The sequence below is a fragment of the Papilio polytes genome, unplaced genomic scaffold, assembly GCF_000836215.1.
Source record: "Papilio polytes unplaced genomic scaffold, Ppol_1.0 DF823991.1, whole genome shotgun sequence".
Classification (NCBI taxonomy): domain Eukaryota; kingdom Metazoa; phylum Arthropoda; class Insecta; order Lepidoptera; family Papilionidae; genus Papilio; species Papilio polytes.
In genome coordinates, this window is record NW_013525213.1 from 1542663 (window position 1) to 1558733 (window position 16071).

General features: G+C 34.9%; 1 protein-coding gene across 2 annotated transcripts in view; it reads left to right on the forward strand.

The window, feature by feature from the left end:
* Window positions 1–14732, forward strand: part of LOC106101303 (broad-complex core protein) — a 49109-nt gene extending 34377 nt beyond the window's left edge. For both annotated transcript variants that reach the window (XM_013280479.1, XM_013280478.1), the window contains exons 3-7: window positions 8795–9018; window positions 9153–9469; window positions 9550–9779; window positions 10217–10408; window positions 10595–14732. In XM_013280479.1, the coding sequence (XP_013135933.1) occupies window positions 8795–9018; window positions 9153–9469; window positions 9550–9779; window positions 10217–10408; window positions 10595–10812 (1181 nt within the window). In that variant the 3' untranslated portion in view covers window positions 10813–14732. The remainder of the gene's footprint in view (window positions 1–8794; window positions 9019–9152; window positions 9470–9549; window positions 9780–10216; window positions 10409–10594) is intronic.
* Window positions 14733–16071: the final 1339 nt, after the last annotated feature.

Sequence of the window (16071 nt, forward strand, 5' to 3'; positions counted from 1 at the left end):
AAAAAAAAAAAAAAAAAAAAAAGATGAGATAATAGCTGTTCCCGTGCAGCTACATCCACATGAAATTATAAAAAACTATACTTTATTATTTACATTTGTCAAATTCTCAATTGCAAATGTCAATATTACCGTTATCATGATTTGCTTCCTTAATGTTGGCTTATAGTTCATGTTCACGTTCCCACATGAGGGTATTTTTCCATTTTATTTAGCTCCTAAGTTTAATAGCTTGAAAATATATAGACTAAAGCGTGTCGTAAGTGTAGGACTTTTTATTTAAGAAAGAATTATTCAAAAATATGCTGTGATTGCTGACATCCTACGCCACAAAGTAGTGTGTTTACACTTTATTATATTAAAGTATAGATAACGACTGTAATGCGTCACTTGTCTATTTATTAAATAGGATTAGAATCTAGGCATGCAGGGATCTAATCCGAGCCCTATTACTAATAGAATATTATAAAAGCTGTTATGTTAGACAATGTTTTAACAACCATTATGATGGCGTTAACCCGATTTGAACGGTGTTGTTATTAGCATAAGGTTTGGCATTTAAGGATGATCGATATTGAATTTGTGATGAGGTAAACACCTACACTTCCTTAATCTTAGCAAGTTATTTAGTATAAATATGTATCACGATGTCAGAATTGAGAGCCGAATGAACAATTGCTCGCTGATGTAAAACGGGAGGGTTACGTAGATGTATGTAATTATAGGCATGCAAATTGTTAGGCAGAACGTCGGGGGATGTTTATCATCGTTGTAAAATCAATAGCGCCGCGTGCTGTGAATTATCTCATACCGCTACTGATTCTGCGAACTAATTACTTGTATGTGTATACTTTAGTATGTTTATACCCTCGTTTTTGATATATTGAGAAACTTCGGATATTTATTACGTGAAATAGATTCGAAGATACTGTCATTTTTAATTTAGTCTCATTATTTTCTTAATAATAAACGTATATTTCTTTAGTATAACAGTTTTACTTTCATTGTTTATTCTCTAGACGGGTCTCAGTATAAGTTGAACACCGTGTGTAGCTAAAAAGTGATAATCTTAGAGTCTATTTAACTTTAAACTGTCGTGGTTTTTCCAAATATAATTTTCGTAAGATACGGGTTTCTTACCACGATTCACTTCAGTCAGTCATCCCGTGAACATGGCGCATGCAACTGTGTCGAAATATCGGGACCTAAAACAATTCAATCGTGCTAAGAAACCCGTATCTTACGAACGTTATAAATCTTAGAGTCTTATCATAAAGGAAATAGTATAGAGGGATTTAAAAAATGTTGTTCAAAATACATTGTCACTTGTATAGTTACACCTCCATTAATATTGTCCACGCGCCCAGCCCTGACGTCGGGCTCGGTTCACCTAGTTTTCCACTGCCCCTCCCGCACGCGCTCCCCGCTGCCCGTGCAAGATTGATTTTCTCTCGCACATTCACTTGCACTTTCACCGGGGGGTAGATATAGCTATCTCACTCCAACGCGCCCACTCGCCGACCTTGAAAGGGGGGAATGTGGGCGAAGGCGCCCACTGACGTCTGGCCTACAGGGTTGTAACGTTCGGTTTCACTTCCTCAGGGCTTTGCTCGAGTCGATTATTAAATCTACAAATCTGAATTAAAAACTGAAACTGAACAAAAATTAAAAACAACCAACTCATGTCGAATAATTATTAAAAAATTTAAAACAGATACCTGTAAAATAAATTTATTAAGTATACGAGTAGTATTAGTGGAATTACCGACTCTAAGTTGTTCTGAAGATTTATTTCTTTGTGATCAAAACAATTGACACTAAAACCAATTTTTATCAATAAACTTAATTGATAAATAAATTAACAGATTTTGTTATCTGAAAATAAATAAATCACAAATAGTAAAGTAGACAGCCCTATATAATCCGCGTCCTGTTTGCGTGGGAGGGTGGGGGTGTGTCTGAAAACGGGGTTAGTCGAGTCCCCCCTCGAATTTAAGCTTTCACTTGCATCCTGTAGAGTTTACATGTACAGCTAGCTATAGGCTACAATCGATCGTCTCATCGTGTTTGTATGTTAAAGTTGAGATTCAGTTACGTTTATTTTATAGACATGTTAATGCATTATGGTAATTTATAATTAATATTGACAGGACAGTTTTAATATCTACAACAATATATAACGTGGAGAGATTTGTGTTTTTGTGGATTTCATTCACGTAAAAAGTACTGGGCTAATTTTAAAAATTCTTTCATCATTTGAAATAATTTTCTGTGAGTAACATAGGCTACATTTTTAGAACTCTTTAATTTCACGCGTCCAAAGTCGCGAGTAACAACTTGTTTATCCTGTAAGTAATTATTTCATTGTTTATATACGTTAGTATTAGACACAAGAAATAGTGATCGGAGATGAGCATATCCCAACCATATTTTTGGGATTCAAGTATACAATTTAAGAATCAACAAATTTTTAATACCTTTTAGATATTACCTGGAATCGGTTAAGATGTCCAACTTCTAAAACATCATAAATTAATAACATAAGAAATAGAAATAAACAGACTGAAGACAACTACGTATGAATACGAACACTTATAAAATGAAACCCTTGCGGCCACGTGTTGGAAATCAATTCGCCGCTGTCCAACCGAGCTACAAACGCTGTCTAATTTACCAGTTACATATTTGTCGGGAACAAAGTTCCGAAAACTAATTTACGTTACCCTCCACCCTTTGATGTTGCATCATTGCACAATGAATTGCCTTTGCCTAAATATGTGGACGAAAGATCTACATAACTTTTACGTTTCGTCAAAATATATTGTACCATGTTAATGAAATTATTATCTGTGAAACTTAAATGAGGTTTTTTATATAACCTGAATGCGCTGAAATGGCGAAGTGACCATTGCCCGTAGACATTCGTAATAGCGGATGCGTTGCCGACCCGATCAGGGAGCAGACGGACATAAAGGGGATATTTCCCCATCCTATGAGTCTTCTCTACCGTCAAATCAACGTTCCCTTCCCATCCTTTTTCTATTTGTAGATAAGATTAATCGGAAAATCCGATTTAGATAAATATGTAAAAGTAAAGTTAAAGGTTATGTTGGTATGAAAATAACAGACCACAAGCGTAGAGGTAGAACGATGTAAATGTATGAAAACGTAAATACTGATTTGGTAATACTCCTTCTTTTGTTTACCTAATTAATTTTACAATAGTTAATGTTCATATAGTTATATTGCACAGCTATTTAAATATATTTTTATATAATCAATGTGAACTTTGCACCAAGGAAACATTTTTTTTTATAGATCTTTGAGAGTAAATATTGTGTGCAAGAATTTTTTTGTGCGCTACATAGTTCCTGTTTACAATTAAATGTAATAATTACACGTACAAGGAATTTCGCATTTTCTTATATTGTGTGATTCAATAAATTATTAAATTTAGTAACAATTTTATAACAAAATGTTTTATTCATTTTACCTTATATTCGTAATTTGCGTATTTTCGTTACAATTTGGTTAACGAGGCATTTTAGATTAATAAAATTAACCACTTATAACTTTGTAATTAAATGAAAAAGAATAAAAACGTATTTCTCACTACAGCTCTAATTAATCACTAAGCAATTTTGCTAATATTGTAAATGCGAAAGTTTAGATGGATGGATGGATGTTTGTTAGCGTTTGTAGCCTAAACGGCTTAACGGATCTCCATGAAATTTGGCACAAGTTTAGAGTCTGGAAGTCTATAGTCTATAGTCTAAGACTATAGCCTGGAAGAACACATACGTAACTTTTTATCCCGGGATAAGTTACGGTTCCCGTGGGATTCATTAATTTAGTTTTTTAATGTTTACTCGATCATTTTGCAACGGTTCAATATATCTTATTGAAATTTGGCACAGATGTAAAACAAAGTCTGGAGTATACATGCGATAAGCTTCATCCCCGAGGTGTCCGGTTCCCGAGGGATACGTAGCTTTTTGTTATTTATATAGTTCGTATGTTTTCTAATACCACGCGGATGAAGTCGCGGGCAACAGCTCGTGATAAAATAAATAAAAACATCAGCAACCCAGCATAAGTACTCTAGCTTAATATTTTTTTGCTCAGACAGAAGGGTGATATTTACCGCGGCTATGTATTTATCCATTCGGGTGTTTCCAGTTTCAATCAGCCTACCCATCATTTGACCGAACGGGAAAATATTCCCATCTACAGGTCAACGGGAAACACCCGTCCGTTTATTTTGATCTACTAGAAACGAAATGTCATTCGGAAAACCCCAGAGAATCCCGGTTACGGGCTTTTTTAAATATTTATAATCTTTTTGTATATCATTTAGTTTATAATTGCACATGCGGAAGCTTGTTTGTCGACTTTGGGTACTCGGATCGCCTTCGTGTGAAGGACAAAGGGCCGCATAATTTCCTAGTAGAAGACATTTAGGCGAGGTCAAATGACGTCAACGTCGAATCGACTATAAAACATTAGAATTAAATTTAATGATAATACATATGTTAATATATTAAACATTAACTTCAAAGGTTTTAGACAGCTTTATTATATAGGAGAGAATATTTTACGAATTTATATGAATATATAAAGTTTACATACGTGGCTTATATTCTGTTTATATGGAGGAATATTAGAATCCAGATTAATTAAATGGCAGATATTTGAAATTATTGTTTATGTCTCCAAAATAGGTGAAATAAACTTTATATTAAAAGAAAAAGGTCTGTATCAAAGTCGCAAATAAAAATATACAAAATTACAGTTTATAATTCGAATTTAGAAAAAAAAATATGCCATACGAAGTGCCGTCAGATAAGCGTTAGTGGGTCTCCGAATGGGGCCAATGTCGCGGTGTTGCAAGCGCATGCGTCGACCAATGTCGTTTGTTTCCTCTTTACTCCGCCGCGGCGCTGCTGTTGCAATGCTCATGCACTCCCGCATAAACCGACCCAATGTTGATTGTCCTAATTTGTATGAAGTAATATTTCATATTACAATTCTTAGTTGAATGTTTAACTAAGAATAGTATTTCGCGTTTCGTTTGATGAGTGTGGTGCCGGAGGCTTAATTTTCTTCCCTTTCTCTTTCCACCCTTTTCTTAAGAGGAAAGGATGGGAAGGAAAGGTGGATTTTACGGTGGAGGAGACGCATAAGAAGGGGAAATGTCCTCTTTATGTGCGTCTTCTCCTCCGTCAATGAAGGGTAGGCAACGCATCTGCAATTGCGGATGTTTCCATAAACACCGCTGTCCATACAGCGGTCGCTTTCCATTTTGGTGGATTCAGGTGGCTCGTTTGCCAGCTAATATTATAAAAAAAAATGTTTATTTATGTTGGCAACTTTAGTTAATCTGTTTAGTAGTACTGATTGACTATTTCACAACGTTTTAAATACAATTCATGACCGTATTTAAGGTAAAAGTATTGTGAATTATTTACGAATTTACACTTCTTGGAGTAACATGGCTGATGAATGGTAACATTTCTGAATTTACCATATAGATATTTTCTTGAAATACCCAACGACCGTTGTAACGTGAAGTTTGTGTAGTTATCTGTAAATACGATAACGAAGCGATTTATCTTAGTCTAAACTCTATTTGAAATCCACTTCCTTATGTGTAGATTGTTCCTATATTGGGAAATTCTGATATAAATTAATTGTTAAATATTTTATTGGGGCTTTAGGGCATGTCCCACCACTGGCTGATAGAGGTGAGCCTCTATCTGAGGATAGCTCAAAATGGCATGGATAAGATATCAAAATCCGACGTTATCATCACATATTTAGACAGGCCCTAAAAGTTTTCTTCAATCAGAGATTAATGGTATTGTAGCCTTTTGTACTAAAGAAAAGTTAAAAAAGGTTATAGTTTATATTCTAATTATCTCAAATGTAATATTTGTATAAAAAGATAAAAGAAAATATGAACATTTTTTCCTGCTGTTTTCGATGCCCACGATAAAGGCATTGCCTAATGTGGGCATCACCAGATTAATCTGATGTTAACAACGGTTTGTATTTATCTTTTAGTTGGTATTATTATTGTAACTGTTAATCTCTTATTTTTCAATAAAATTATTTCTATTTCTATTTATATAACAACTTAATTAAGATTCTATAAGTGCATGTTTTGGTTTTATTCACTCTCACATATAAATGCTGTCCTATTATTTCTATTAAGGTATATTAAACTGGTATTTAGTAGGTTAATGGTAGTAACAAATTAATACGAAAAGGTCGGTAGCGATAACGTTTTTTTGGTTGCTCTACCTTATAAGTTATAGTGTCATTTGAGGTTAATTGGGTAATAGTTACTACAAGGTGGAAATAATAGAAATACACTAGGAAATAATTTCAAAATTAAGGAAAGAGAAGGAAAATAGTCTAGGGAAGGATGAACGATTCTGAACTAATTTAAAGGAAACTATTCTAGTCTATTTCTTGTTTATGGCTCTCCCACAGCGGATTGGTTTAAAGGAAACAGAAATTTAGTTTAACCACAGATAAAAAACATAAAATAAAATAATACTTATGTGGACAATGTAAGAATATATTAAATTAAATTAATTAATTTTTAATACTATAGTTTAAAAACTTAATTTCGCTTATTTTGCGTCGTAACGCAGACAATAACCACGTGTGAGTGTTAGAGCAAACAAATGAAGCTGAGAACGAAACGAGGAAGTGTTTGAGATAATCTGTGGGCGGAGAGCAGAACGGAACGATCATAGCAGGGACGCTGTTAGGTTGCTCGCTGACTTGCGATGGAAAAATCGAGAGATGAATCGAAATTTGGCGCATCGATATTACGATTAATCGATAGTTACTATACTATACTTCGATTGAATTCCTATAACAAAATTGAATATAATTTTGATGGTCGTTGTTGAAGATTATGATTTGAACTTTAGCCCTTACAAATGGATCATTTGCTTCCTACTTGCATAAAAAGAATACTTTTAGTTACGTATATAAAAATTATCGTTAGTTACTACTACCAAATCAATACGAAGAAGTATTGTTATATCATTTTTTAAAACGTGAATAATTGATAGGACAATGTACTTTTGTTTTTCGACAGTGGAAACTGTCTCGTAGGTACAGTCTCGACGTTAAGTTTGGCCTTCCTCGTCTCAGAGTGCCGGACCAAGGCTATGAGTTAGTTCCGCGCCATGCTCTCTGACGTCACACTCCAGATGTAGGCACGCTCGGAGCAGCCATTGTTTCTAAATATTACCATGATGAAGAGCATTTTTAAGGGAGTTCACGTTGTATAATGATAATACTTTCATCGTCACTTTTCTAATAAAATGTTCAATTGGTAACTTGTATTTAACAAAACAGTGAAATGAAATTAAAAAAATAAACTAGTTTATTATGACTGACTTAAAACAAACATTTAAAAATAAGGATTTTTACATACATTGTAGAGTACTGTATAAAACCAAATTAGAAATAGAGTTTTAATATTCCTAGTTATTAGCACTTTGGCTCGAACACACTAAAATGAGATTTATAAAATTAACGCTTAATATGATAATCAATAAGGGTCTTTTAACTGTTTTTATAAGGATTTTTCAAAATATATTTCACCAGTGTATGAATAATGGTAATTATATTCAGCGACAGGAAATGTTTCTCTTACAACGTTTAGGCAGCGCATATAATTGCATAGAAACGTGTGGTTCTGCTGATTACTGAATAGTTTCCATGTGCTTATAATTTTCCTTATTAATAATGATGTAATATTCTCTTAGAGACGAATACTAATTTGGTAAATGTACGCGCATAGAATATACGAAATTTGTCAACGTCATATACCATTATCGTTATGCGCTGAATAAATAATTAATAATGATGTCATCGACCAGTTAATTTATAATTAACTTATGAGGTTAGTTTTAATTTCACCGTAAGGGATTGTTTCTATCTAATAATCTGAAAATATCTGTTAATTATATCATACTAATATTATAAATGCGAAACTTTAGATGGAAGGATGAATGTTTGTTAGAGTTTGTAGCCTAAACGGCTGAACGTATCTCGATGAAATTTGGTATAGATGTAGAGGATAGTCTGGAAGAACACATAGGCTACTCACTTTTGTTTTTCTAATTCAACGCGAACGGAGTCGCAAGCGAAAGCTAGTGATTTGTATTTTAGAAAGTAAACTAAGTTTTATAGTCACTGTCGGGTATTTATTTGTAAACTTACCTCAAATTCCAGTAACAAAACACTGAACATTTCATTTATAATTAAAAACAAATCGTATGAAGTTCCGTGGTCCGGTACATTTCTTAGAACTGTGGACCACCGTGAGTTTTGTCTCAAGGGTCTGCGATATAATGTCGTATACATTACTACGGATATGCTTACGATTACACACTTTAAACTCCTACTACAAGGTCGATTGTCGCGTAGCAAGCTCTGCTTATAACTGGACCGTAACCGTTCAGTTGTATTATTTTAACATAAGAGTTGGTTGATAGTTTAAACAACATTGCACCATTAAAACATTTTCTTGCACATGAATGCACAAAAAACTCTGATGTTTTAATCATCACGATAACAATACTTGTCTGATCGTTATGTCTTATTGGTGCGTCTAGATCTAAATAATCCCAGAGATCTAAATAACTTAGACCAAATCTGCAAAATACTCGCGCCCGATCGCCATTTGTATAATATTCTCTTTTCGCATTTCCTATGACTGGAGTATTGTACACGTGAAACTTAAAGTACAATAAGTAATGTTTTATTCCAGGTCGTCAGTTCAAGGCGCACAAGGTTATCTTGGCGGCGTGCAGCAAGCACTTCCAGGAGCTGTTCGACAGCGCGCCGCCAAGCCATGCGGGTGCCTGCTACGTCATCCTGGAGGCAACCAGCGCCGACAACATGCAGGCGCTGCTCGAGTTCATGTACAAGGGCGAGGTGCACGTCAGCCAGGATGCGCTGTCCAGCTTCCTTAAGAGCGGGGAGAACTTACAGGTACAAATTGATTTTTAGAGTCATCGAACTACAAGTTGTCCTGCAGACTCGTCTTAAATGTCTGATATTCTTGGATTACTCTGAAGATCTGGAGTTCTTGATTATCGTAAGTTATACAAAATTGAAATTTCCAGGTTAAGGGCCTTTCAATGGAAATGTCTCAAGACGCTTGGATGAAGCAACAGACGCAGCAGTCGACCGGCGAACGTCATCAGGCACGGATCAAGACGAGCCCAGTATCGGGTTCGGGGAGCTGCGAGGCGCAGGAGGCGACACCGCAGTCACACACGGCCACTTTTGCGCCTATCATGCCGCAGTACGGCGTGCCGATACACAGCAGCGGCGGTATGGGTCGGTATGCTCCGCCGGCACACATGCCCATGCACCAGCCGTCGCATCGGCGACCGGCTGCCCCCAAAACTGTACCCAGCCCGCATGCAAGGAATTACAGGTACTATGACAAGTTCTTCAATCGGTAAGAGCTGTCCCAAAAGCCAATAACAACTAATTAACACATCTTCTTTTTTACAGGCAAAGTTCCTCATCGTCGCACTGCGGCAGTGTGGCTGACGAGCCGGACACGCGGTCGTCGCCGGGAGCAGGTGCAGGTGCTGGCGGGGGCGCAGGGGCGGGCGCGCGCTACGAGGACGCGCCCGCAGAGTGCACCTCCACGCTTGCCAACCCCAAGAACAACGGCTACGAGCGCAGCGCTAGCGCCAACGAGGACATGGAGCGCCTCTCTAATGACCAGGGAGCTGAAGGTTCATTTTTTATTTTTTTCGTATTCAATATCCCCTCAACCTCAGATACACGTACTCCAGAGAATGGAAGTATAGTAATAGTTACATAATAGGTATATAATGTGTATAGAAATCCGTTAGGAATTTAAAATTAAACTTTTGGACGAACATCGTGGGAAAAAGATAATTCATTATGATGATGTTTTGGATAAGATCGGATTACCGGATGTTTTATATAAAATGCGACTAAAACAATTACATGAAATGCAGACAGGAAAACATACAATATAATGCGTTTATTTTAAATTTACTGCATATGGAAATTCATTGCTAATTCTAAATACATCTCATGGTGGCGTGGCAATGACATGTCATCCTGCTAATGTTAATATTATTGTTCCCATTATCACATGTTAGTTGCAAAACGATTCTTCAATCAGTGTTGCTGTTTCTTTCAGATTTACGGATAAAGAGTGAGAACGACTATCAGGGTGGGTACAACACTTCGCCGCCACCGGCGCTGCCCATGCCGACTACTAACTACCACGACAAGCCTGCGGATACGTCGCCCGTGCCGCAGAAGACGAGCCCCGATATCTGGCCAGCTAAGATCATAACTAGTAAATCTGGAGGAATTGCTACTGCTGATGGTAAGATAGAAGATATTTCTTGAATAGTTTACATAAAGCATTTTTCTGTGTGAACCTTTACAATTGTCCCTATTATTTCATTTGGCATAAATACTATTTGGTCCTTCAAGTCGGAGCAAATGGAAAAACGCTGTATTTTATGTTCCAAATATTTCTTAACTTAACACAACAACAAAATGCTTCCAGGTAAAAAACTAAAATGTCCATATTGTGAGCGACTTTACGGGTACGAGACGAACTTGCGCGCGCACATCCGGCAACGGCACCAGGGCATCCGCGTGCCGTGCCCGCACTGCACGCGCACGTTCACGCGCAACAACACCGTGCGCCGGCACATCGCGCGCGAGCACCGCCACGCCGTCGCGCCCCTCCACCCGGGTCCTCTCCCCAACCACACGCAGTAAGACTTACATTTAATTCCCTACAAATTCTCTATCAACCGATCTACCTCTGCAACTTCGACCGGCTAGGGTGACCTCAAATTAGAATTACGATTTAAGATTGTCCCGATTATATTTTATAAATCATGGTCACCCTAGCCGAGTCTCTATTTTCGTAAAAACGTACAATAATTATACCTCAATGATGCATATTATGTAAACAGTCTACCTCAGAATTTGATCTTAGGATTTTTATAAGGTTTTTCGGAAGTTTTACGATTTATAATTGTTACTTAATTTTGTTTTTTTTTTTTTGATTGTGTCAGTCACGTGTTGACTTCGAACGGTTGCTCATCGCTCGTCTGTATTACCTCGGTACCATGTTTAAAAAATATAGTACCTACTTTTCGCACCCCTGGATGTGTTATGTACCTTAATTTGACTGTGAGATAAAGTTACCTTTGTAGACGATTTATTCTGAGCTCTCGGTCGAGTGAGACATGGCTTATTTTATATTATCTGAGCTAGGGAATCTTAGAAATGATGTTGAGACTGATGGTCATAGGCTAAGTGTATGTAAATAATAGGAGAATATTGTATTTCGCCTTGGCCTAGGTTGAGACACGCGTTAAACACGACTTTGTGGCAAATTTTACACAATTATTATTTTATTTTTATATTCTGTACATACGCAATATTCAATAGTCAGTTATTTACGGGTTTAATTTTTAATTATTACTCATCTGTGATACAATAGTGAACTGTCTCTGTTTGACTTTTGCCACATTGTCATTAAGAGTTGACGTAGTCAGTGTTGAGATAGCGGGATAAACAGTTGAATACTGTACAGTAAATCCGAACAGTTTCAGTTTGTACGAAGTACAATTTTGCCCTAGATACATAAGTAGTTAGGTAAAAAGTGTTATTAATTTTTTTTGTGTACGTTATCAAGGCGTGTATGTCCTACAATCCGTTACTGGTCGCACCGGCTCGCATCGCGGATGTTACTATTGAGACCAAATTATTATATGTTTTAACGCGATGGTGTCGATTTTAACATTCCGTTGTTTTGTTTAATGATTGTGCATTTACACGAAGGATTGCTACTTTTATTTACCTAGTCATGTCAAGTGCCGGTTGAGATTTAAAAGATTATTTAATTTAGGTGTGTCGTCGGTGCAATTGTATTATAATGTTGCGTGTGCGCCGACGGCCGCGGTCTTTTAAACCTTACATTATCCGAGCTGTTCAGTTATGTTTAACTTGAAGTGGGACAGTGCCAAATATCCTCATTATGTTCACATTTTTAATTTATTTATTCCTTTTTTTGTTAAGTGTGAATGTAGCGACTGCGTGTTACATTCCTGATATTTAGGAATGAGTTGCATTCATATTTATTATATTTATATTTTAGGATACACTGAATTATGTTATACTATTTGCTTTATGAAGGCTCAGTGATTTCTTTATATCGTAGGTGTCGTCATTTTTATAAGAGGTTCGTTATTTACAGTTTTTTTTATTTCGTAAAATGTAGTAAACTTCAATGATTATGCAAGATCTAAATACCAGTTTTCATATACAAAAATGATTTTTTTTTGCAATTTAAATCTAAACAAAAAATCATGAAAAAAGCATTTATACCATAACAGTTCTATATTTTGTAACATTTTTTAACAAAACTATTTTGTAATTTTGTTAGCACAGGGGAAATTTTACAAATAATTTTAACGACTACTACACGAATTATATGTAACTGCCAGGATTAAATTTATATTTTTTGGCGTCAATAACAACAATAATAAAAAAATACATTTGTAACGTTTGGGATGAATGTTTCAGAATTTTGCAGTACATGTTTTGTTTCTGTGAATTCAAAAACTCAATAATCGACCCTACGTTTCAAAAATAAGATTTAAATTCAATTTATAAAAAGTCACATCGTAAAATTTCTGCTTTTCCCAATTTATTTTCAAAGATTTTCGGAAAAAGTCAATTGCAAATTTACGAATAAATGAAACCTCGATGTTAATTTTTTGGAACCAATTTTTTCAATATGCTTGTAAGTTACAATTTTGCGCACTGCAATTCAATTTTAATATTTGCCGAAGTCATCATTATTTCTCTGTTAATGACAATTTTATAATTTTTCTTCTTCCGTAGACGTATTTGTATTGTTAAATGGAAACATTTTTCCTATTTCAATTATAAATTGTTGACAATTATGTTTTTATAATTGGGGTGAACAATTTTGTTCTGTTTTTGTCATTTTGTTTTTTTTCTGTTATGAATTCAAAATTCATAGTTGTGATTTCTTTTTGACATTTAATGTTTTTTGTGATATGTAAAAAAGAATTGCATTAATGCATCAAGTTTTTAAGCTTTCTTTGGATTTGTTTTGGATAAGTCATCGAGGGGGTAACGTAGAGGAGTCGACACTAGAGTGCGCTGTTAATTTGGTCTTATTTTTTTCTAAATTTCGTAAGGTACTGTAGATTACAATTATGTCGATTTTCGCTGTAATATTTTGGTTGAACTGATTTTATTTCGACGGTATGACATAATTGTACAAAGGTCAGTATACTAACATTCGGATAACTTGTCTAAATTAAGCTTTCGCATTGTTATAATTAATGTAAGAGGGCGAGTTACTAGATGTCCCCAATAGTTATAATGGTGTATAGATGTGATAAGAGTTTCACATTTAGTCGGTGTATGCAATCCCGATTGCTCTGGTCAATCCCTTACCATTGTGGCTCTATATTAATAAGAAATTAGGTGGAAAGTACGTCACGGATCGCGTGGATCTCAAGTCTTTGGCGTACGTGACCAGTGATTGTTTCTATTTCTACTTTAAGTTTTTCGCCTTTGTTATCTTAAAGATTTGTTAAACAACAATGTGGTTAAAATCTTTTGATACGCTCAAAATTTGTTACCATTTATATAAGGAGCGTCAGAATGGTAAATCGAAAAATTTTTTTGCTTATTTTATGACGTTAATTTCGCTTCTTTTATTGATTATATCTATTGTTTAGTTTCTTTTTAAGTTTTCTTTTAATTGTAAATATATCGCGATGTATCGTGATGGTAAAGCCAAAGATTGTTACGGGTATGGTGACCCTCTGCCGTCACATGGGCTGTGCAGCACTGTACATATTGCCCGTCGCAACTCTTTGAGTGTCGAAGTACGATTTTAAAATCTATTCAACGCATTATGTACACTGCTGCACAGTTCAATTAGTTTGTAAGTTAATCTACCTCGAGGAATATAATTTAGTCGTAAGTAAGCTTTTAAATAGATTTTTATATGAAGAAAAAAAATTAAAACTCTAAATGTTAAGTGTGTTAAGAAAAATAAAAAAAAAATTAAGAGTACAAAAAAGCTACCTCAGGATTCAAGTATAGCGATACGGATTTTAACGCCGTCACAGATTTTTAATCTTCTAGGAATACTATTAAATGTATATCAGATTTTAAGTGAATATCTATTGAGTAAATTAATGTAATGTTGTTGAGATTTGGACGTTTATTCATACAATTTTATTGAATTATTGAAAAATGATGGTAATTTAAAATGTAAAGGAAGATCACGTGAATTGAATCTCTGGAGAGTAGTGAGTGCTTTGACTCGGCGATTGGCTCAAGGGTGTATGTCAAGATGTTACCGCGGGCAATATAAATCTACCTCTAGCCTGAGTTGGGCTCCTAAAACCTTAGTACGTAAGTGTTAATTAGGCTAGTTTTAATAATCTCACTGATGTTCTACCTCATTTTATAGCACGCTGTGTGTCGGGGATTGGCCAAGAGTTTTTTTTTCGACGTAATCTAAATGTACCTTTCTTCACTCTCCGGAGTATAAAACATTTTAATTCATAACTTTATTATTATTAATTTTTCCCCAGTTAATTTTTGTGTTGCATAGATGTTACTATGTTTTAAGGAGATGAAAATGAAAAATTATTGTTTGTTAGGTTTCTGCGAATTAAAAATTGTAACAAAATTATTTTTTTTGTTTTGTTTTTTTTGTTTTCCCCTTTTTCCCGTTATGCTTCTCTTCATCCTAATCCTTGTTTTGTTTCTTTTCTCGACAAGTTACACCCGTCCATCGTGTTTAATGTTTATTGTAATTTTAAGTAAATTATTTAAGATATTCGAATTGTACCTAAACTTGCACTCGATCGATATTTGTATCATTCGACGTTTTATATTCTTAGGGTGTTCTAGCATTCGGCAGTAAGCTAGTCTCAAGGATTCATCTCAACGAATTTGACCGTAAGAAACATCATGTATAAACGTTCTCTATTTCTTAGACTTAATTCGTATTAACATCATTCACTGCGGATTTCACTAGAGAACTTTAACGCGTCATCGGGACTTCGTTAGTACAGCGGGTTAAAACCGTAACATTAATATTGCCAAAACAAATGGTATATAAACAGCTGATTTCGGTACGCGCAACTTATTACATGGCTTTAGTAACTATTTTTAATTAAAGTCATGTAATAATGAGACCAAAGAATAATGAAACAACAGAGTGAACAGTGAACTTCTATCACTTCGACACTTTCGATAAAATTACTGTTTTTTTATAAAAAAAATAAATGAATTTCAAAAAATATTTAATATTTCAAGGGGCAATATTAGATATTAAATTATTTTACATTTCTTTTACCAGTAAGTTTAATTTGTTGTTTTTTGATATAAATATTGCCCTTGATAATGTTTTAATGGAATCGATGTCTAAATGTAGTTTTGAGATAATGTGTTAATAAATGTATATACATAAGTTTCATCATATTTATACATCTAAATTATTACGTTGTACTGTCTTGATGTCACTTATGTACTTAATGTCGAATTCGAGTGAATGTCTCTCCATTTATATTTGTAATTAAATAAGTAAATAAACAACACATTGTGTACTACAACGAACAGAACTATAGTACAAATTGAAAAGTCTTAAGATACTGTCAGTACAAATTTAATATAAAAAAGGTAATGATATCGGATTTTATATGTTGCCAAAATTATATTTTTGGTGCACCATCAGTACGATATAATTTAGCATAGTTCGTGCAAAGTACAAATAGTACGGGTGGAATTTGGCGATTTATTATGTACGGACAGCCCGCGGATGGATAATGGAACGTTCGAGAATGTTAGATTTACTTTCCTCTTAAGGAGCATTGTATCTGGGTTCCGTGCCTAAAATGTGACTACGTAATTATTACGATAACAAAAAGAACAACTACTATTTATTAGACATTCATTAAAACTGACGAC